At 39.5% G+C, this 24,473-nt stretch overlaps 1 protein-coding gene across 6 annotated transcripts in view; it reads left to right on the forward strand.

The window, feature by feature from the left end:
* Vti1a (vesicle transport through interaction with t-SNAREs 1A) overlaps positions 1 to 24,473 on the forward strand; it is a 306,907-nt gene that overhangs the window by 52,187 nt on the left and 230,247 nt on the right. For 4 of the 6 annotated variants that reach the window (XM_021195954.1, XM_021195937.1, XM_021195946.2 and 1 more), the window contains exon 4: positions 15,283 to 15,360. In XM_021195954.1, the coding sequence (XP_021051613.1) occupies positions 15,283 to 15,360 (78 nt within the window). Of the gene's footprint in view, positions 1 to 15,282; positions 15,361 to 21,513; positions 21,535 to 24,473 lie in introns of all 6 variants that reach the window. The other 2 variants (XM_029537740.1, XM_021195929.1) reach the window with 1 other exon arrangement.

Consider the following 24,473-nt stretch of genomic DNA (forward strand, 5'->3'; position numbering starts at 1 on the left):
CCAGCAGCTGGATTATTCCTGTTTCTCCATTCTGTTTCAAAGCCCCAAATCCAAGTTTTGTGCTTTTGAATGGTTTTGCTCTGGCTGGTGCATCGTGAATCCAGCTGCTGCTCAGTATTCTTGTCATCTTCTGAGCCATGTCGTCTTCCTTGTGAGGCCTCTGCGTGGTTTCATTGGCTTTGGGACACTTCTCCATATATTTGTGTCTGTGAATAAATATCTATTTTAGTTTTGCCCTAAGTGGAGATTTCAGAGTGTATTTGTTCTTATTCTTCAAGAACAATGGGTTAGGGAACCTCTCAACAGAAAGCTATGACCACAGAGATCACTTCAGACTTTGCTACAAAGCATGCGTTTTTATTCCAGATACGTTGACTGAGACATATAGATACTGCATCCTCCCTGTAGCTACACAGACAGGAGCAGAGCTGGGGTTTACATTGTAGTTTAACTCAGACTATGAAGTAGTTTGCTGATAATCAAGTGTATCACCTTTGACACTTTCATGTTGTATTGCCGTGTGAGTTCTTTAGAGCTTGAGATAAAGTATTTTCTCTTCAAGAGACAGAGTAAAGGTGAGTGAGAACCAAAGCCCTTAGAAAACTAAGAGGTTCCAAGTGGAGAAGGTTTCGATCACATATCAACAAGGTCAAAGCTAAAAGGCCAAAACTGAGAGCCCAAACTGAGTTTCAGGAGCCAAGAGGAAGTGGATAGCTGACTGGTCCTCATAGTCAGGAAGGCTTGGGACATATCTGCTGTTAGAGGGGAGTGCCGATGACAAGTCCAGTTTAGCAGGCTAAAAGAAATAGGCTCACTAGTGGCTGCCATCAGAGTGGTGACTTTTCTCAAATGTCTCTTATGTGATAAGCAGTGGACTTGTTGCTCTATAAGGTCTATTTCCAGCTGCCCTGAAGTACACAGGGTTCTTAATCAGAGCTAGAATCTGAGCTCAGGCTCATTATATGCCCGAATCTGAGACTTGTCTACTTTAAATATGTTTCCAACAAAGGGCAGGAAGTCAAACTTAATTAGTGATAGCAACTAACTCCAAAAACCATACTAAAGTACGGTGCCAGTGTTACAGCTTAGTGGAATTTGCCTAGTATGTTCCTAAGCCCTGAGTTCGATTCCAAACATCACAAAAATAAAAAAAAATGTACATATGACATGAGGCAGAGATAAAAACAGAAAACAATTACCTTCCCAAATTTACATATTAGAATTATACTGAAGGCACATTGGCTCATATTAGGTTCTACAAGAGTCTTCTGTCCATCTCTGTATACAATCGAAACAACTGTGCCTAAAGATAATTCAAAGAAAATTCTGCGTTGTGTCCTCAGATGATTAAAGGGTTGGAAAATTAGGAAGATGAATGAAGATCCCAGGATCATTTCCCTGAATTGAAGGTTGCAGAGTTGCCAAATGTCTTCAAGTGTATGCAGAGCTCTCATGCCAAGTATGGTATGCAGCTGTGTGCTGGTTTCTACTGTGTGTGTAACTGTGGTCCTTTGTTTAGTGAGATTTTAGAAAATAACCCTGACATTAACCAGTGATTGTCTTGAGCTTCTCTGTGGAAAGCTCCGGCCCTCCTCTTCAAGCTCTTCATGTGATCCATTCAGCGTAGGGTGATATGAGGGAGCGGGTGTATTAGAGGACTCTCAAGGTCCCTTCTAGCCCTGAGGTCCTATTATTATTGAATATTTATAGAGTACCAAAATTGGCTCTGTTCTTTTCAGAGACCAGAATTACATTCACTCCCTGTCCAGTGCTATCACAGTCAAAATTAGACAGATCAGCAGTGCCTTCATTGCCAAGTCAGGTCCAAGTTCATGGGGCATTTGTCTAAGTACCTGGTAGTGTCTCTTCTCAGAACATTAGAGGGTAGCCTGTGAGTGCAGCAAAGGATGGCAGGTCAGTGCTACAATATCCACCTCAGTGAGACTGGTACTGATTTCCTCTGGGTATTTCTATAAATTAAATAAATTAATTATGTGATAAGCAATCGATTTAGAATTACTATCTTCAAAACTTGAAATAAAATGGAGAGAAAGATTGTCCCTCATTGTCAAGCTATTTCGTATAGTATATGATATTCTTCTATTTCAGAATGATGATGTTCAATGTCTCTGACATGGCTTTGAAATCTATACTAATAGATAAACTAAAGAAACAAAATCATAGTACTGATTTACAGTAGTACAAATAAACCTCATATAGCATATACATATAGAATAAGAATTACAGTCAGAGTTGCCTCAGTTTAAAATGAAAGATGGTTTTGCGTTTCTGTTTAAGACTGTTACTTATCTAATGGAGGGTTTCTTTGACAGTCAGCTCCCCTGCACCCCAGTTTCACCGATGATGTTATTACACTTCTTGTTTAGTTTCATAAACTGTTTGACATTAACCCTAAGCATTTAAAGATGTTTGCAGAGTGATGCAGAGAACGTGGGTATGCACTTTACCTCTATTTATATATTTTAAAACCTCTTTGTATGTACACATGCCTATATAATGTGTATAAATCCATTAAATTGTATATATCGTGCATCTTTTGTGGTTCTTTTCTGGGGGAGGGGATCAGAGTTGTTTCTGCTACTTTCTTTTTATGGGGATATGGTCTGGCTCTAACTCAGCCTGGCCTGGAATGCACTGTGTAGTCCAGGCTGGCTTCTAGCACTTAAGCCTCCTGCCTCATCCTCCCCTGTACTGGGATCACAGAAGTGCACCACCATTACCAACTTACTCTTTTAATTTAAAAGGGACTTTCTAACTCCTCAAAGTAAAAACAACTTTTGTTCTGTGCTCAATTATTTTTAAGTAATTATTTTATTTTATGTATATGGGTGTTTTGCCTGCAGATATGACTGTGCACCACATTTGATGCCTTGTGCCTATGGAAGCCATATGACAGTGTCATATCCCCTGAAACAGGAGTGATAGACAGTTGTGATTTGCCATGCAGGTGCTGGGGATAGAACCCAGGTACTCTGGAAGAGTGGTCAGTGCTCCTAACTGTTGAGTCATCTCTCCATCCCCTATAGCTCAATTATTTACCAACATACGCGGGTACTTGAGGTTTTATTTTATCTGGTCTTTTCATTGTCATGTTAACTGCCCTCAGGGACATCATATACTTGTGTATGGACTTTATTATTCTCCAGTCCTTTAGAAAAGTTTTAAGTTTTGGTATAAGAACTTGTTGCCACAACAAATAAGGCCCATTGAAAGATTTTGCTAATATGTTATCCTCTTACAAGATTTATCATGGTGTTATGACATGATTTTAATAGGAAAAACTCCCTCATTTTCAGAATGTAAATATTTTTGCTTTAAGAGTTTTGTATAATAAAACTAGCTATATGGACATAGTTGAATTTGTTGCCCTAGAAACTCATTTTCTATTTCAAGTTTGAAAGGCTGAATTCCCATGTTTAATGACTTCTTTCACAGTAGTTGATGTTTCTTCAATTTCAGAACTGAGTCTCACTGAAGGAGCAGTTAGATCCAGAATGTGGAGGCAGGGGGAGCTGCAGTAGATCCAAAATGCAGGAGCACCTGCATTGGATCCAGAATGCAGGAGAACCTGCAATAGATGCAGAATGCAGGAGCAGCTGCAATAGATCCAGAATGCAGAAGCAGCTGCATTGGATCCAGAATGCAGGAGAACCTGCAATAGATCCTGAATAATGATGTGGTGTAAGGGATACCATAGAGCAAGATGTTAAACTGCTCAGATTATTGATGGGGAAACAAACATTCTTTTTATTCCTAAGGCTTTGTTGCTGTATGTAATTGCTTATTAACCACTTTAATATTTAGGGTTAACATCAGTTCTGAGTAAATCACCTCTGCACATGCTTCCAAGTTGTCTGAGACACTGTAACTGTAGGGAGGTCAGTTCACTAAAGCTCTTGTTTGTTTTAGTGGACGTTGAAAATACAGAGCTAGAGTCAGTTTAGGCTCAAAATGATGGTCCCACTCCCCTGATTGTTTGCTAGCAGCAGCACCAGCTCCATTTCTAGATAGACCACAGGCTGAGAACAAGCTTACAATACAGCACCATGTCACCTCCTATAGCCACTGAATGCTGCCTTTGAACCTCGCTGGAGAGCTGTACTCTGACGACATTTAATTCCTGCTTGTTCTCTTATATTTCTTCATTTTAAGCATGCTGTATGCTTGCTTGATGTTCACTACTGCCAGAAAAAACAGGGAATATTAGTTCTAAGAATATTTTTCTTTCTGAAGCACCTCCATTCAGGATGTGTGATCTATTGTAATTCTTATTCATTTGAAACACAGCAATTTGTTCTTGTCAGTAGAGGGTGGATTTGTTGTTTTAAATTGCTGGGTTTTGTTTTTGTTGGCATACTCCCCAATACAAATTGAATGGCTGACAAACATCTATTTGTCTGATGGTTCACTCTAGGTAAGTGCCCTCGGTTGCCTAACAGTACAATTTGGGGTCTCAGAGATAAAAGCAACTGGAATGCCAGGATTGCAGCAAAGCTTTTTCATGCAGATAGCAGAGGTAATCCATATTCCTGGGGTCTGCAAGTCACACAGAGGGAAATATGCATGGGTATTGTCTCATATGAAACAGTGGATTTTCTGCTCCTTCGTAATCAAAACAGGATAGCTAACTCATGATAGGAGATGTTCCTAGACTTGAAATTAAAGAGGAACATGGTATTGCTTCCTAAAGTTGGAGAGCATATAGTTGCTTAGCATTTTCCCATAGCACATTGGATTTTGCTGAATGAATTTTCTTTCAGTTCTAAGATTGTTAAGTTACATCTTTGCTGTGAGTCTTCTGTAGCCGTGATATTCTACTTGAGATGGGGTTGAAGGAGGTTTGTTTCTTCCCTAGATGAAGAGGTGAAACTTGTTCCCTGCTGGCTTACCTCTCTCTTAAAACACGAGTCTTCCTGTAGAAGTATCTCCCAAATGTAATTCATACCAAATTTTAAAAAGGATAAAATGTGTGATAGCCACAGTTATGAAGAAGGAATTGATTGAATGCAAAAGGTAACAGACATCCTTGAAATGTATTAAAGAGCCCAGGTAGAGATACTCTAAAACTTAAGGGTTTAATTGCTACAACCCGTGTAGTTGACAGATTAGAGAAGTAAAGGAAAGTCTGAGGTCATTTTCCTGTGTTTAGCTACTGAGTAAAGGAAAACAGGAGGAATGGATACAGAAGAAAGATAATGCCACAAAACTGTGCTGAGCTAGAGATACCCTTAGGGCAACAGTTCTCAACCTGTGAACTGTGACCCCTCTGGGATCACATATCAAATATCCTGCATATCAGATATTTGCATTATGATTCATAACAGTAGCAAAATTAAATTATCAAGTAGCAAGAACTAATTTTATGGTTGGGGGTCACTATTACATGAGGGGGCTGTATTAAAGGATCACTGCAATAGGAAGGTTGAGAACCTTGCCTTAAGTTAAGAGTTTTAGTAGGAATTGATTTATGGGTTAAAAAAAATTGCATAATTTCTAAGTATAGATAGATGATAGGTACAGATAAGACTACAGATGAATGAGAAGTGGGCTAAGGATGAAGACAGCATTCTATGGCTAGAAGGAGAAATAGTGGATGGGATTGGACAGAGCCTAGGCTGGTGCCTGGGACTCTTAGAGAGGTTGTTGCTGAGGAGCATTGGTGAAGTGTGGGTGGTAACAGTACTTCAAATCGGAGTCATCCAGGTCAAGGGGACTGAATCCAAACTTCAGAGAAGTTAAACAACAAAAGAAACCAAGTAGTACTAGATAGTAACCAAAGAACCAACTAATACCAGTTCATATTGTCAAATGAGTGGATGATGGTTAAATGGGCACACCTCTTTCCTGCACAGAAGAATACCAAACAATTAATACAGCCACACTGTCATGATGAAGGTGGAATTCAGTGTCCTTGTGCTGCAAGCACCTTGTGTGGAGGGATAATTGAGCACCTCCACTGTAGAGAAGCTGGATGAGTACTGCTTCAGCCAAGAGAAGAAGAGTAACATCAACAGTGCCATCTGGATAGTGATAAATGGCTTTGCTATGATGTTGAACATAGCACTTTCCCTTCGTGGCCTTTTTCTTAGAAACACAGAACTCCAGACTATTGGTTAGACGAAAAACCTGACAAATCCCACTTGAGGTATTTGCTCATAACTGTGAGGTCATCACAAATAAGACCAAGAAATTATCTCAGGTAAAAAAAAGCTAAGGACATCTTACACTTCCAACTATATGAGATCTTAGATGAAATCTGGGAATAGAAAGAGAAACTTCATCAAAAATTAAATATGTAGTGATAATGTTTATGTACAGTGTGTAAAGATGTGTCTCTGTCCTTCCTTGACTGCGTCACCTTCTGATTGGTCAAAATAAAAATCTGACAGGCAGTAAACTGAGGCAGGATTAGAAGGTGAAAGATTCAACAGAGAGAAAGAGACAGAGACAGTGACGGGGGAGAGACAGAGAGAGAGTGAGAAAGAGAGAGGGACAGAGGGAGGGGACTAGGGGGAGGGAAAATAGTAAGGTCCCCACCTAGTCTTGAAGGAGTCAGACATATGAAATTGAGGAGAGGTAACTTGCCATGTGGCAGACAGGTATAAACAAGTTATTATAAGTTACAAGCTAGTTGGGGAACAAGCCAAAGCTTATGGCCTAGACATTTAATTAATAATTAGTAAGTCCTTACTTGGGAACTGGAAAAATTACAGAAATACAAGAGGATGGACATGTAACTCCTTAGCTATGACAAACTGGATGTTAGTTGAATGAGAACTCTCTCTTCTCATTGTAACTTTTATATAAGTCTAAAACTATCAGAAATCAAAAGGTTACTTAAATAAACAGATCCAGTAGCCTTTGGCAGATAGTGAATCTGTGGGCATCTTGGGAATACTGGAGGAGTGGTAGGACAGTCTTGATTGACAGTTGAGGAATGAGTGTGACGACAGTAGATGGTTACTATACCTAGGCTTTTCATGGCCACTATGCCTCATGATTCAGGTCAAAAGCCTGTGTCTCCCAGCCTCAAGATCTAGATACAGATATGTCTTCCATTTCTGGATTGTAGTTCATTCCAGATTAAAAGTTTAATTGGAAACAATAACCAGGTTATAATAATGCCTAACATGTTGTAACCATCTCTTGTTCAACTGGAACACATAGATCATAACTTAGCTGTGTAAGATTTTGCTCTGAGGTCACCACTCTCTTAATTCCATTTACTATCCTAGGACACAGGATTTAGCTCTTTTCTACTTCCTGGTGGCCCTTTATTACTTGAACTGTACATCTAAGCTTGGTATGCTTGATCAGAACACTTCACGAGTGTAACCCAGAGGACAAAATCTATGCTAGGCTTATTTTGAGACTGCCTTTGGTCAGTGTAATTAATCAGACTCTTCACCTTAGCCTTAGGCAGACTCTTCAGACAATGGCAAAAAATAGCCACATTCTTTACCAAAATATTATAAGAACCGTCTCTAGGCTATATACTAAAGTTCTCCTCTGAAACCTCTTGAACCAGTGCTCCACAGTTCAAATCACTCTCAAGAACACTGTTTTCCATGTGTCTACTAGTATGGCCCATTAAGCTCCACTTAAAGCAGTCCACAGCTTTCCAAAACCCAAATCAAACCAAATCATAGTCACACCTATCACAGCAATACCCCATTTCCTGGACCAACTTCTGTCTTAGCTTGTCTTACTGCTGCAAGGAGACACCATGACGAAGACAATTCTTATAAAGGCAGCATTTAATTGGGGTTGGTTTACAGGTTCAGGTAGAAGTTCAGTCCATTATCATCATGGTAGGAAGCATGGCAGCATGCAGACAGACGTGGTACTGAAGGAGCCAAGAGTTCTACATCTTGATCTGAAGGCAGCCAGGAGAGGTCTATCTTCTATACTGGTTGGAGCTTGAGAATAAGACCTCCCAATGATGAACCTCCTCCAGCAAGGCCACACTTACTTTAACAAGGCCACACCTCCTAATAGTACCACTTTCCTTGGCCAAACATATACCACCACAGAAAACATTTAATTGGGGCTGGTTTACAGTTTCAGAGGTTTAGTCCATTATTACCATGGTGGGAAGCATGGCAGCATTCAGGTAGACATGGTGCTGGAGAAGGAACTGAGCATTCTACATCTTGATCCACAGGCATCAAAAGAGAACTGTGTCCCACACTAGGCAGAGCCTCAGCGTAGGAGACCTCAAAGTCCATCCCCACAGTGACATGCTTTCTCCAACAAGACCACACATACTCCAATAAGGACACACCTCCTAAAAGGCCACTCCCTGTGGGCCAAGCATTCAGACACAGAGTCTGTAAGACCCATACCTATTCAAAGCACCACAGTTTCTTGGTGTCAGTTACACAGAGCCCCCAGCATCATTTGTTTTTGGATGTGTGGATTACCCACATTATGCCGTGGCAGCCTTTCAAGGGATACTAGGTATATTTCATAGAAAAATTGCACTAATTTATGTCCTGCTTTGATAGCTGAGTTTAATATAAACAAAACATCTGCTGCATGGCTTTCACTTATCAGAGTATCAATTTCAGTGTGGGTGCTATTTCAGGTCAAGTCTGTGGAATTATTTTATACTCAGAAAGGCTTTAAAGAGTTGGGTTTCTTTCACTGTACACTCATACATCCAGATGCTGACACTAACATCTGCACGTTCTATCATGAGCTGATTTTCTGAATGATGTAACTCAATTGTTGATTGACAAGCCAACATGATTTAGGACACAGCCACACCATATTCAGTATCAGTGTCTAAAGTCATAAACTACAAGAGTGTGTAAGCAAGTGGGGCCTTGATCTCAGCTAACTCCTGTGGCATTTTGAAATACCAGTGCTAGTCAGAAAACCTCAGCCCAAGTTTGGAAATGCTGCAAGAGGAAATGAAGAAGTGCAGGTACCGGAGTCATGGGCCTGCCTGTTTTGCAAATCATTAAATGATGTAGCAGCAATGTGGTCAGCATTCCTAGTTTAAATAAAAGTCTATTTTAGCCATGCACAGCCCAGAGAATTATTTTTCCATATGGATTGCATATGGGTTTGTGTGAGTCTCTGTGTTTATACATACACATGTAACCTCATAATGTGCATATAAATATTCACATGTGTATTATAGCTCACTCTAGAAAGCAATTAAGAAATGTGGTATAATTTATCTCATAATGTACAGCCAAAACATAAATACCAGTTTTAAACATGTCAAATATTCCTGAAAATACAAGTGAAAATAATGAGTGATTACGACTTTAAAAAATTTTTAGAAATTTAATTCTGTTTTCCTAGTATTTTATTCCAAAGAAGGATGAATTATTTGGTGTGTTCACACTTTTCCCACTTGGTGGTTGTGCTTAGTGGTGGGTGTGCTAGTATTTCCTCTCTGGTGGTGTAGATGTGGTCCCTAACCTTCCAAGTGCATGCTGGATAGACAGTATGCATTCCTGGATCACTGAGGTTTCTCAGCTCAGAATCCAGGTGTTAGGAGGAGAGACTTGACACATGAAAGTTGTTCTCTGACCTTTATATATGCAGCATGGCACACATGCATGCACACACATGAACACACACACACTCACACAATAAGTAAATAAATATGTAATGAAATGAGATTATGCATTCTCTTCACTGATGCCAAGGACTGGCAGCATGTGGGCCAGGCACTTGATGTTTAGACTGGTCAGCATCTAAACTGTCTCCTGAACAAGGACAACCATGCTTCATGGAATAATTCCTTAAAAGATTGAAACTTAATTCCTCTAATAATATTGGAGAATTACAGTCAGGTTTTTTATTTTTCTAACCATCTGCAATTGCAGCACCATTTATATCAGAATTATTGAGTCAAATTATGTGGAGTTCCTCAAATAACTTTTGGTGTGTTGGGAAAGCATCTTTAGGAAGGATGCAGTAATCAGTATTTTTAGTCATATGTGTATGTCAGCTTCACTCCATACTATGTGTCTTATTAGCTGATATTCAGCGGAACATGCTTTCTATGGTTATCACAGCCAAAGTGTTAAGAAAGATTTACATTTGTTTATAATTAAATCCATGCAATAGCCACAGGAAGGAATTGTTAAGATCACTGTCGTAGAGATGAAGATTGTGATCCTCCATGATGAAGATCACTGACTGACCGAGGCGCTGCCTGTGTTCTTTTTTGTGCCTTTCAATCCTAGCAGCGTGCCTGGGAGCAGGCCATTGCTGACAAGTTTCCTGTGTAAATCTGAACTGTGTAGAGTGAGATGTTGTCACAGAAGTTACTCTGTGGATAGAAGGATGAACCAAACCATGGACAAATAGGAGTGTGGATAGAAATCGAATACTTGGTGCCAAAGATAGATATATTTTCAAAACTACTAGCTGAAATTACAGTGCCGTGATGTTATTTAATTAGAACCAGATAAAATTAGGTAAGATGTGATGCCCAGCAGACATATGGATAGGTAATAAATATAAATTCATACTGCTCTGCAGATATCTCAGTATTAATTACAACAGAAGCAGTTAAGTTCTTTGGAACAGTTAAATTCTTTGGCTCTGAAAGCATAGCAGGTTTTAATAGGTGTATCACCTGGTAACCATGGGAGTTATTAAATATAAGGACCTGAAAAACTTGGTAGAAGCAATGGAAAATCTGGCCAGCATGAGTAGTTTGTTTTAGAACTATGGAGAAATCTATTAACTACTGCTGCTATAGACCAATTTGATTAGGAAGTGGGACAAGCTGTTCCTTTCATTACACCAAAACCACATTGCACTTTGTATCAATTATTTGGCTGTCTGCAGCATGTAGATTAGAATGAAGGGCTTTCTCAGTGTTTGTGACTGTTGCAGATTGCTGATTAGTAATTAGAGTCCTGAATGAAGGAAATTAGGCCAAGATTGAATGAGAATGAGAAAGTCTTAATTCAGTCATACAGATGTCAGAAACAGACTGTCTTGAACAGCAGCTCATTCAGTATAGTGGCATTGTACATACCCGTGATGTTATTTGCTTCCCATGTAAGACTCAAGTCAGATGCCTTTGAGATGCTGTCCTCTCCTATGCCTTGTGATGTAGCTGTGTGGCTATTAATTTAGTGAAATATCCTGTCTGCCAGGTGTGGTAACTAGCTGATTTTATTGTAATACCAGATCATTACTTAATTCATATGCAACCAAGCAAGCGCATGGAAAGCATTATAAATCTATTTACAATGTGGCTGGTCTGATGATAACATTGCAGTAAATTCCCAGGTGAGGCAATTTAAGCAATTGCTTTGCCATGTGCACGCCATGGAAATTAAATTCTCATATACGCTTTAGTAAGAAACCAACCTCATTGTTACATTTTTGCTTGTGGTAGACTGTAGAACCCTCATTCCGGTTACAGATACTTTATGTCTTATATAGAGTCATACAACAGGCAGTGCCAGAGATGACAACTCTTAATTAATTTAATTTTTAATTAATTTAAATTAAGCTAATTCAAGTTCTTCCCCGTTTTGCAGTGTGTGCTCACAGACACATTGAGCTTAGTTGGGAAATGTTGAAGTGTAAGTTAAGTAATTAGGTTATTTCAAGCCAAATTCTTAGACCAACCTGAAAAGTGTCTCTGTTTGAACTTGGCTTTAAGGAAAAGATCCAATCAGTATGCAAGCATCCTGTTCATATCAATGCAAATCTCTTTACATCTGAAACTCTTACTTTCTTAACTGCAGACTCACTTTTGTCATCACTGTAGAATTGAGAAAGAAACTTGGTACCTCCAACTTCTCAAGGCAAACACATCTACTGCTAATTTGCCATATTTTGGTCATATATATTCTATAATTTTTTAAACTGTATTTAGTTCATTTGAAGTATGAAGTATAAATCATAGAAAGCGTAAGGTTTACACAAGCACACAACTAAAGTGAAACAAGTGTGAGTGTGTGCATGTGTGTGAGTATGTGTGCAGGCGGTATATATTTGAAATTCTGTCAGTTGAAGTTTTGCACCTTATCGTATAGGCCAGGAACTGCAGTAGGTTACACACTGCACAGACCTTCAGACTTCTCCTGAAGCCACACAGAGAGCACCCGTAGACAGTGGTAACTGACAACTAAGACTAAAAATGTTGACAATTTCTTGATTTGCCTGGTTAGCTTATGTATAGAAGTCATTAACTATTTATAAAATGCATTATGAATTGGGTTCCTTCAAACTGTAGCTGAATGTGTGACATTTCCAGCTCAAATTCTCATGCTAGCATTTGGCTAAAGTACAGATTTTATACTCTTAATAATAAAGTAAAAATATTTTAGGTTTATCAAGTAACAATAAAGGTTTCAGTTCATTATCTTACAATCTTCTAAAATAAAATATTATGTAGGTACTTGGTAATCCAGCATGAGGTTTTTAAAATTCTATAAAAGATAAAATGATTTATTGATGTTTTAGGAACTATTATCCTTGAAACATGCCATTTGCCATTGAAAAGAATTTCATCTTTATTTTTAATTGTTGTTTTTCAACCAGTGTAGTGATGATTTCAAAGACTGAGTTATAGTTAATTACCCATAGTCAGCTCATTAAAAAATTCAAATATTAATGAATTATGAGAAAATGCCAGTGGTGGGCTTCCAGGTATAATTTGTAATAAAGAGTAGCTTGGGTTTGTTTTATTTTTGGAAAATGGAACGAACTCTAGTGCAGAGTCCCATTTTTTTTTTTTTGCATTATTGTGCTGTTCTTGTGGGGAGTTATTTCTGATATTTGCAATGAAATGTCTTTTCCTTCCTTAAGTCAATCCTGCCAGGTACCACTTTGTTATGCTCAGCATATCATTTGCTTAATTACATCCAGAAAAGCCTTCCAAGACCAGCGCTAAGTCCCAGTGGTGAGGAGTGACTTTCTTAGAGACCACCTTCAGCTGTGGGTGCGTCCGCCTCTGTCTGAGCCAGTATTCTCTTAATTGCTGCTTTTTGTTTGAAGTACACTAAATCTAACTAAGAACGTAATGTAATTGAAGAATCTTTGCCAATTTGTTGGTATTTTGGTGAAAAGGGGAGAAAACAAAAACAATCTCCATATGATATTTTTGCATCCTGTGGAATGTTTTAGCCCCCCATTGTGATGAAATGAATAATGCACAAGGCAGCTCTGATACCACAGCCTGTCGTAAAGGTTTTCATTCCCTTTAATGCTGTAAAATACTTTTGCTTAGCTGGTTTGAGACTGTGATGGTGGGGATCTCCAAATGGGCAAAGAGGTTTGGTGTGATCTAAGTATTGTACTAAGATCATGAAATGAGCTGACCTTGTTGCTCAACATTTTGAAGTACTGTTCTGTATGAAGTCAGTAGACGTGGGTAATCCATACTAGCTGCAGCAAGACAAACAGGCAAGGCATATGCTTTTTGTGGTAAGAAAATAGCTGGTGAGTTCTCAGAGAATGAGGCCACTCCTGAACTTTTAAGAGATAACAAATAGATGTCCTTACCACACACCAAAGATTCACGTATCTAATTTTCCTTCTTCCTGTAACAGCACTGTAGTTTTGTTTATCTACTTGCAGCTGCTAATTTTAAGACAGATGTTGTGGTAGGAAAAGAGTGTTGAAGAGGGAGACTTGAGCATGCAGGGTGGGTGTCTCTGTCTTCATTGTACAGAAGTATTCTATAGCTTTGTGTTGTTTTCCTGAGTCTAACCAGAGGCGGTAATTTAAGGACAGAAGAAACGCTCAGCTGAGCATCAGAACCTAGAGACCCTAGTTTCAGTTGAAGGAGAGTTACTGTTAAAATTCTATGATGCTACATCATTTTCCTAAAACAAATATCTGGGTGGTGTGTGTGTTTATTTATATTCCAGTAAGCCTTTTAAAACTGGGTTCTGCTAGATCCAGCATATCATTTGCTTAATTCCATCCAGAAAAGCAGTAAACTAAATTATATGCAATAAACCAAATTCTTTTTTATGTGCCACCCTTGGGAGAATTAAGAAAATAGAAAAAAAATTATCTCCTGTGTTTCATGCTTCAGATAAGGAACCCACTTGAGAAAGACTAGCCATTTAACATGACCTAAAACTCAGCGGTTGTCCCTGTCTATGGTTCCTTTAGATAACATGATTTTAAGGTGTAAAGAGCCGAGTGAGACCAGGCAGCATTACTTGTGGCCACCGTAGAAATCTTTTGGAAATTTTACTGTTGCCTCTTGCATATGGGTTGCAGGTAGTCCTTTGAAACTGTTGTACTTTTCCCAGATCACAGATGAGCGAGGAAGAACTTTTAAGTCCTAGATAGAATATAGAGGCCCAGGAAAGGATGCAAGCCTCCAGCCTCCTTGAGAGGCAACTGTAACTATTGAAGATGCAGTCGGGACCAATAACCAGATTCAAGTTTCACAACTAATTTTCAGAACCTCTCCGCTTCCCAAAATGTGTACATTTAGATAATTCATGAGTCGCTTACAGCCACGTCCCTCTGGCTGTACAGGTGAGGGTAGGGGCCTCGAAAGATACAATTTCATTGTCAAATGTTGACTTGTAGCACACTACCTTTAGTTACTAGAATTGGAAAATTTATTTCTTTTACCAGTGTCTGTCTGACTGTCTGCTCCCCTTCTCCCCTTTGCCTCCCCTTCCCTCACGCATGTTACTTTTCCTTAGGCCATTATTTATAGAGGAGTGGGAAACATTTGAATTACTGCTAGCTGGGGCATGGCTCTGCAGTGCCTTTTCTTCCTGGGTAGGAACATCACAGTGATGAAATATGGATGTGCTTGTCTAGGTACTCAGTGTAGAGTTGGTGGTAGGAATATTATCCTAGAAGTAGGCACGTTCAGAGCTCTAAACTGTGCAGTGCATTTCACACTTAACACTCCCAGTCACTCTTGTTTTAATTACAATCTGTGAGTTTAAAAATACAGCTATGTATTTTTTTTTCGGGTTAGTGGTTTTATTCAAACAATATGAGTAAGAATAAATCAATTCTAATCTACTTATGAAAGGTAATAGAACTTGAACACAAAGCAGAAATTTCTTCTATTATTGGTATTTAAAAAAAAAAAAAAAACAAACTAAGTTCTAATTTCCACTAAGCTTGTGGATTCTGGAATTTGAGTGGGATTTGAGTATCTCTGCCGGTAGGTTTCCATTAGGGGGCTCCCGAGGGTTTGAGATGGTCTTCCTTGATACCGTAATGCTTGGATGCAAGTGTTTGCTTTCTAATGCTCATCTTGCTTCTTTCTCTTTTTGTTTTGTTTTATAGAAAAGGTCACGGATCGCCTACAGTGACGAAGTACGGAATGAGCTCCTAGGGGATGCTGGGAATTCCTCCGAGAACCAGGTAGAATGCTAATGAGGAAGGCCCGGTGGGTGGCTGGAGGGTGGAGGAGGTCACAGGCACACTGGGCTCTCAAGCTGCTCCCTAACAGTATTAGCAGCTACTCATGTGGAAGCGATACTGTTTAATGCAAAGCTGAGTCTTAATCAACTTCAAAATGTTTCTCGGAGATCTTACATTTAACCCTTTACCTTGTGATTGCTGTCTGCTATCTTTTAAAAAACTCTTTTCTTCTCTTTTCTTTATTATTTAGTACTTAAGAAATAACTTGAAACACACTGTTTGCAGACAAAGCCAAGGTCTTCACCTCAAACACATGTAAGAGGAATAAAAAAGTACACAGTGCAGCTCTGATAGGAATGCTGCATAATTAAATCAACACTCACAGCAAAACAAATGAACTTAAGCTTTCAAAATTCAGCAGCACAGCCCCAACTCCTATTGTGTCGCTTCTTAAAAATACATTCACCGAAATGCAAATGCTAGCCCCAGTGTGGGACTTGTGTGGATACCCTGGCGGGCCAAGGGCCTGCCCTGCTTCAGTCGGATGACCGGTAACAATAGTGTGTGTGTGTGTGTGTGTGTGTTTGTATGTGTGTGTGTGTGTTTTAAAGGCAATGAAGAGCCCAGGGGTGGGGGGGGGGGGGCAGTTCTGCTTGCTCCTTAAGATCTGCATACAGAAAAAAGATAGTTGATGCAATTTCTTCTTAAAGGTTCTTGTGGCTTGTATGTCACTCCTCATTGGTCTGCACAGTCTTGCCATGAGTCTAATTGGCATCCTAATTAATTTGAATTAATGCTGTCGACATCATGATGTCACACAGGTATGATAGATATGACTTTAAAAACAGGGTTTTAAGACCCGTGGTGTAGAGCTGAATCTAAAAAGTCTCACACAACCCTGGGGACCGATGGGTGACAGAGAGCGTCATAGGTGAGAAGTAAATGTATTTACTAAGGCAGGTCTCCCAAGGTTTGCTTCTCTACCTCCATGAACCACTCACCAAGTAAAACAAGCTTGTGATTCGACAGGAAGATGCAGCTCATCTGTCTAACACGCCAAGCTTTGCGGGACAGTCTTCCCCTTTCAAGGGGTTTCTATTCACTGCGCTAAATTCCAGACTACCGGAATGTGAGCATTGTAACTGGGAAGAAGGCCTGCTACCCCAAATGGGAGAAGAGTCAGCAGGCCCTGATCTTTGTTTTCCTCCTTCACTATTTGGACAGCACCCGCCTGAGCTGAGACATGGCTCAGGTTTGACTTGTAGTTTCAAGTTTCCTGATGGAGTCCTGAGAACAGATACAGGGGTTGGGGCAGAGCAGAAGTAAAGGTAGCACAGGGAGGGTTTTGCTCACACTCCATTAACAGTGTGAGTGTGAGGGAAGGGTTCTCTACCCTTTACAGTCGGATTTGAATGGCTCATGCCTGTTAGATGAATGAGTCTCAATTTTCTTTTCTGTTGTAAAAACAAAACAACTTTTTCTTATTTTTGCAAAACACAAAAACCCAACAACAACAATGAAAGCTTCTGTGTGGCCCCATGTCCATTCTCTTGAAAGCTGTGGACTTTTTCTCATCTGCAACCGCTGCTTCCTAGAGAAGGAAGAGGAGGGAGGCGCTCCTGTCTAACCCAGGCTTCTGGGTTCTAACGATGTCGTTTTTCTGACAGATCTTTTCTACAGCTTGTTCACTTCTCTTAATGGACATTTTATACACCCAAAATATTAGCTTTACCTATGTAGAAGTATGATTTTTGTGCCTAAAGAAAAATATTCCACTAAAATAGATTTGAGCTCACACTTCCTGAATTTTTCGAATTATATTTCTGTCACTTTAAAGTGATTATGCAGACACTTCCCCTGGACTTATATGAATCAAACTTACAAATTCTGAAAGTGCTTGGGGAACCTGAAGTTAGCTGTAAGGACCTGTCACTTCAATAAATACAGCACAGCAAATTACAGTCATGAGAATATGCAAACGGTAGATTATGACTCGTGAACTTTTCAGCCTAAAATTGGAATGAGGTGTGAAAGTTCAAAGAGACCATGCTAAGCTCTCTGGGTAATTTGTTACCATGCAGAGTAGAATTTCCATACCACGATGAAGTCATTAAATCCTGTGTTGAAGTCCTTTGTCATAATGTAGGGCTTTAAATGTCTTTTTCCCAGAGCAAACTTCCAATGTGAGAATAACTTTATTCTCCTCAGTGTCATTCTGACTCAGCAGTCAAGGCAGAGGGCCTCTCTTTACAGAGAGAGTTTAAAATGGGCTCTTCATATGCAGTCTTATTTAGGTAAGAAGGTAGGTGTTCTGAGTGGACGCCCATAATTCCTATAAGAAAAGTTCTGCCAACCAGAAAGAAGTTTATGTTAGTGCATGCTGGCTTCCGGCCTTCCTGTCATATAACTATGACAGACTTTTAATATACACAGGAAGTGTGGCTATAAGCAAAATTAGTCATAGTCACTTAACTTAAATTAGCATATATCTGTCAGTTAAATATACAGAGTGACTATAAGGGGAAAAAACAAAATAAACAGTCAGTAGTTATGACTGCAAGCATGTGAAGTGCTGACCTCATGTCCACCGCCTCCTGCACTTCTTCCACAATGGCTTCCCGACGAAGGTTTGCACACATGTGAATACAGTAGCAACTAGCTTTCTCTCTGTGGTGTTTACGGTGACATCTACAACCAAATGTTGACACATGTAGCTAGCAATCTTCTAGCTAGCTGTCAGTAAGAATAATTTTCTTGGGGGTTATATTTACATTTCTTCCATGATTAGAAATACCACTCTTTCTACAATTAAGGATTACTCAAGTGTATGTTTAATGTCCTCAGTACAATGTACATCTAATTGCATTCTAAATCAACTTCTCTGCATATTTTTTGATTCATATCTAATTATTTAATTAAATATAGCTCATCCTGGATTTAAAAAAGAAAAAGAGAAAGAAAACAAGCAGGTGGTGGCTCAGACTCTCCTTTGCACCTTAAGGCTGAGGTCCCAAGCTTCTGAAGGGACTGTCCAAGTTCTTCTCCAGTGTGCAATGCTGAACTGTTGGATGCAGTGATGCAGTATTTAGTTAGAGTGGAAAGCTTAACTTGATTTCCTTTCATGAGAACCAATCTCAAAACAGACAAAACACAGATTATAGAATAAAACCATAGAGGCTTTCAGAGTGGAGTTTGGCAGTGGGGACAAATAAAATATCTGAAGTTCTTGTTTTGGATACTAATAGACTCTCAGTTGCCATATGCAAAATTATATTGATCCAGTGACTTTGAGAAAATCCTACATAGAAGATTAGAAAAACATATAAAGGGTAGAATGGTTTCTACCACGAGGAAGTTTTTGTGGGAAAGCAATGTGTAACAGATAATGATTGCTTAATTTTTTAATGCAAGGTTCTCTTAAGTTCCGATTTGGGCTTGCTGTGCGTAAAGTGTGTCAAACTTCAGCTACAGACCAGGGGGTGAAGTCGGTCAATTTAATTCCGCAAGATCTGAAGAAGGTCGGTATCATTTCATATAGCCCCGGCAGAGCAGATCATTACCAGGCACAAATCTGCTCGTTCGTGCTGGGGGTTTCTAGCAAAATAAATAGACTGTCATCATAAGTTCAGAAAATTGTGTGTTCGACCCACGATAATGTGTAAAGGGCGTTTAATAGAGTTCAGCATTTATTCGTTATCTGTATGCGGACAGAGACGGCAGTGGCGTTATCAGCTTTAAAAAAAAAATTCGGGAGTTCTGGAAGTCACGTGGCACACCTCACACACATACACAGAGAGGCGCTCATGCACACCCACCCTCCACAGTGCAGTTTTGATTTTAGTCACAGCAGAAGGCTTAACCACAAGAGATTCTACTGGTTCAAACCAGCGTAAACCAGATTTTTTTTCAGCCCACAAAGGAACAGATTACCTCTTGTATCAAATTCTGCATTCCGGGTGGGGTTGTGGGGAGAAATCTTTGTTTCAAAAAAGATGCGGATTATCATAAGCCAACATGATGGTTTTGCACACTTTCATGGCGCCTATGATGGACCTAGCAACTGGATAAGATGTTCAAATCACTACTTTTAGTGGAGTCTAAGCATTGTTAATTTCCAAAAAGCAACCATCTTTGTTTACTTCAATTCTTAACTCTTTGCCTAAACACCACCCCACCCCAACCCCCGGAAAAAAAGTTAAGGGGAAAAAAAGATGAAGATTAGAAACCTCCCGTAACCTAGCTTAGCTACGGATCCGGCGTGGAGCTTGAATGCAGCCATGCAGCACAAACAAGATAGAACGGTTTTTTTGTTTGGAACCCATTGAAAAGGCAAATGGGTAGCATTTTTAAACACTCTTGCTTACGGTAGGGTGGCATGCCCCAATGGACTCCATTGCAGACAAGTAGTTTTAAACTTTGGCCCTTTAAGTATCATAGTCAACTGAAGAATGGTGCCCAGAAAGAAAAGAGCTTTGCGATCAATTCCCACATCGTCTCTCTCTGAGATTTACTGTTCGTGGTTTTCTGCCATGCTGTTCAAATGGCAAAGAGAAAGACTCCAATATGTAACAGGCTAGGTATATTAGTTTAAATTTTAACTTCATCTAGAGAACAATTTTGTCGCTTTCCATGTGAAAAGATGAGGCGCTACGCAGGGTGGTGGTGGGAAAGGGAACGGGTATATTTAAAACCAATAGCTTAGTATCTGCTGTGAACATTTGACATTTAAACTTTTGTTAAGTGCAGACTAGTCACTATACAATAATTTCTAAACCCTTTCTGTAAAGGTTTTATGACAATTTGAATTTCCTTTTATGTTTGAAGTGCTTTCCTGTAATAAATGAAATAACAGGATAATCTGAAATGCACACTTGTCCACCTTAAACTTGAGACTAAGACTTTAGGTGTTGAGATTCCCGGCTGCAATAAACACGGTACTTTTAGAGAGAATTATGGCGAACCATTCATAACACTTTTTTCCAAATCAATTCCTTAATTTACTGGCCTGCATGGCATGCATTGTAACAGACGTTATACTTGGATGTTTAAAAGTTATCAGTTGTAGTTCTAAATGACTGAGGATGCAAATTCCAAACCTAGAATGTGGCTTATGGTCTTGTGGCACAGAATTCTTTTCTGAGCATTGTGAAGCCGTGGTAGTCATTTTAACAATGCAGTCAAGTTTGTGGTTTAGAATGATGTCAAACACGTACCCAGAGTAAGGGAGATTTATGATTTTATGGATTCCTGGTGCCTAGGAGCTTGCTATATCTGTTATAGCTATGGAAATAGAAAAGGTGGGGATTAAAATGTTACCATGGGAGAACTCACTAACAGCCAAAAGAGTGGTTTTTGATTTGAATTTAGTGAAAGCAGACCATAGAACAAACACAGTAAGAGGACTCCTTTCTTTGATATACTCTAGTTTTTAAGGTGAAGATAACTAGAAAATGAAGAAACAAAAAGTCAAATAAAAGCATACTCAGTGAGTAGTGCATTATTATAGAAAAAACAAATCTTGACATTAACTGTTGAGATAGGTACTTTGTATGTGCTTTTGTTAATTTTCAGCTGAAATGCTATCCCACTGTAGTCTGAGCATTAGAATGTGTGCAGTATGGCACTAAGCCAGAACAGAATAGTAGGTTATTTTTGTTGTTGTTTTAAGTACTTAACTGGAGCCAGAATGTGAGCTACTGATCATTTTCATTTGTTGGTAAAATCAGGAATCAGTTGTCAAGGCTCTGAATAGAGAAACATCCTGAAATCTTGTATATACAAATGCTCTCTAATGGTGCATTCTTAGAAGAGAGACGCAGTAAACTTGTTTTCTTTTTTTATAATATAGACTTCTATGAAGTCGTTCCCCTTTATTTCATGATGGTTCTTAGATGTACTTTAAAAGAGAATTTCACACTATTCTCTTTGTTTAATGTGACAGTGTGAGAAAGTGATCTTTATTTGTTCAAAAACCTCTGCATGTAGTCTATGCTTAGCTTCTTTTAATGTGTTTGTCTGTGATTTTTAAATGCTAAACATGTAAACAGATGAATTGTCAATGTTAATTCTGTATCCTGTCACACAACTGATCTTTCTCTCCTGCCATTTCTCCCCTTTTTATCTTCTTTTTGTGTGTGTGCATTCATGGTGCAGTTGATAAAATTACGTGAAGAGGTGAGTATTTCTTACCTTGCTTTTTTTTTTTTTCTCCTTAGTTCTGCTATTTCTTGTAAATTTTATTTTCTAAGTCTGAAGGGTTTTGTGTCTTTTTTTTTTTTTCAGGGAAATGTACACTTGACAAAACTATTGACTTTATGACTTCAGAAGTCTTCTCCCCTGAACTGTTTCTAGTTGTTGTGGGGGCACTGTTCCTTGTCGACACTGAGAGACAGTTAATCTTTTTAAAGCAAAAAAGCAAAAAAAGGGGAGGAATAACTCAGGCGTACCCTAAAACTGTCCAGAGCTGTGCTGTTCTGTGGTCTGTTAGCTTTCCATTTCTTTTATTTGTGTTGGTTTCTCAGTGAAGTTAGTATGACATCATTTTTTTTTCCTGATTCTGATTTATTTTACTGAAAACTTCCACCTGCTAGATTCTAGGGATCCCTAGAAAACACCACGGACACACATTGTAAATGCCCTTGCTCTGGTACAGGAACACCCTAGAGCAGCTTGCCTCATTGCTAAGCATTTTCCTTTTTGTAGAAAACAGCCCCCAGATGCGTTCTTCTTTCCTGAGTTAGTCAGGTCCACTGTGTTGCTCCAGAGCCTTCAGTGGCCTGCTCAGTCCCTGCACAGCACCATTGACGGTGGCCAAATGACTCTGTTTGTTGTTGTTTTCCGCAAAGTCCAAACATACCAAAATGCTTTGATTCGCCTTTTCGGAAATAATTACATCGTATTCAGTAACATTGAGTTTGGTTTTCTCACAAGGACACCAAGTTGCAGACTATATTGCCGTTAAAACAGTCCTCTTGCTCACAGCAGCCTCAGTCGTTTGAATTACTTCTGCAGTGGATAGTCTCTATGGTGGACAGCTGTTCTGTTGAGTGTTTGGAGGTGGTGATCCCGAGGCTTGTGAACAGTGGTTTGAGCAACTGTCATGCTGGAATGACAATTTAGCTCAGCAAAAGTGATAATGGCATATAAGCTGAAGAAAGAGTACACCAATAGCCTCTGATAGTTTGTTTTTCTTTTTTTTTTCTTTTCCAAACGTGTGTATATGTGTGTGTGTGTGTGTGTGTGTGTGTGTGTGTGTGTGTGTATACTAAATGAATGTAATTAGTTGTAGTATTGATTACTCTTTGAATGAGTGATGGCATGAACATTACTGTCCCTGGGAGGTGTGTTTGTCTGTTCTGTGTATTTAGAGATCCTTACCCTTTGCTGATGAACTTGAATGTGGAGATGTTGATGAAAGGAACAGTAAAGTAGAATGCACTTATGCACACATATGTACACACACTCACCCATATGTATGCGTGCATGCACACACATACACACTGCATGCAAAGAAGCTCCACAAGGCTCTTGTCCATGAATTGGCAGGGATTTCCTGTGTGTTATAATAATCATGGTAATTTTTGGTCCAGTTGTTTTGCTGTGGTTCCGGATCTGAGGAATTCTTCATACAGAAAGCTAAAAATCATATCCCCATATCCTGTGTTATATATCATTGCTTGATTATTTCTCTTATTTTTCCTTTGTTAGCGGTTGTACCAATTTCAGTGCCATAGTTGATGTTTCTGAAGCTGTACTGTGATAGAATTACTATCAGGAGAATTAGATCATTTGGTGGTAGAATGATAATTTCAGGAATTGTATTGTCTGTGTCTTTGATTTGGGTGTAACACTAATATTTATGGATTTGGCGATGCGACTGAGCTTGCAAGCAGACGGCTCAGAAGGACTCTTCTCCCAGTCAGGGTCTCACACTCATACAGTGAACGGTACCTCAATTTTTCACTTGCACTTCTTTTAAAAAGACAAGAACCTATCTATTCAAGGACACGGTGTTTGTTGTATTTGGAAATTCAGTGTGCCCGTCCTTCCTTGGGATGCTCTCTTCAGGGTATGCTTAGAGGCAGGGCTGTAGCGCAGAGGGAGCTGATCTGGCGTTGGCTGTGCCGAGCTGTTGGAATCCTGCAGCCCCTCTTTCTACTTTGCCCAGCTCCTCACACAAGCTGAGCCCCATCAGAAGCTCCTGTGCAGCTTCACTCACCTCCTTTGAATAGGGCCAAGAAGAGGGTGAGAGAAGGAGTTTGGGATGGAGAGTGGGGCAGGCTGAAAGCCTGCACGCCTCTGTCAGTGGATCGCCTTTCATTTAAAGGACGGCCTGCACAGCTGAAAGACAATGTAAACAGCGCAGCTGTTATGAGAACTTGATTTTAGTTTGACTTTAGTGAAGAAGTTTCAAAATGTGAAGGGAAGCCCTGCTGGGAAGCTGCCCCTAAGCTGATCATCCTCTTGGGTGCATATTTCCTCTGAAAACATGAAGCGCTCTGGAAGAAGCATTTGCCTCCACTGCTTAATGCAGAATGTGCGTGCAGTGCTTAATGCCCATCGTGACAGTTTGTTTCCCTGTTTAGCTCTAGAATCCCCCAAATTGTTTCTTATTTAAATACTTTATTCTTCACATGTGTAGCATGCTTTTATTTTGCCACCATATTATTAACATAGAGGAAGATCCACATCCAGTATGGTGTGTGATTTTTTTTTAAACCTCTATTAAGCTAAATATCTTCTTTGAATTTATGATTTCATACAACATGAAAACAAAAATTGTCTTCATCTGGATTAAAATGTAGAGTTACTCTTGCTTTCTCAGATCGATTGATAGGTTTTAGAGAATTACCAGTTTGATGTCCTTTGTTTAGATAGAAACAATATTCAGAGGAGAGAAAAGCGGTCTTCACCCCCAGAACTTGTATGGAAGGAGAATGAGAATTAAAGGCGCAGTTTTGGGGAAGCTGTGGTAGCACCGAGTTTCATTTAGCGGTCGTCACGGTGAGCACAGAAAAGCACTGCTCTGCCTCCTCTCTTGCAGCCTCCATAACTGTGCTTTTCTCGTGACATAAGAAGCTCTCTTTACTTCATTCCTCCATTTTATTTATTTC

The sequence above is a fragment of the Mus pahari genome, chromosome 1 (assembly GCF_900095145.1).
Source record: "Mus pahari chromosome 1, PAHARI_EIJ_v1.1, whole genome shotgun sequence".
Taxonomy (NCBI): domain Eukaryota; kingdom Metazoa; phylum Chordata; class Mammalia; order Rodentia; family Muridae; genus Mus; species Mus pahari.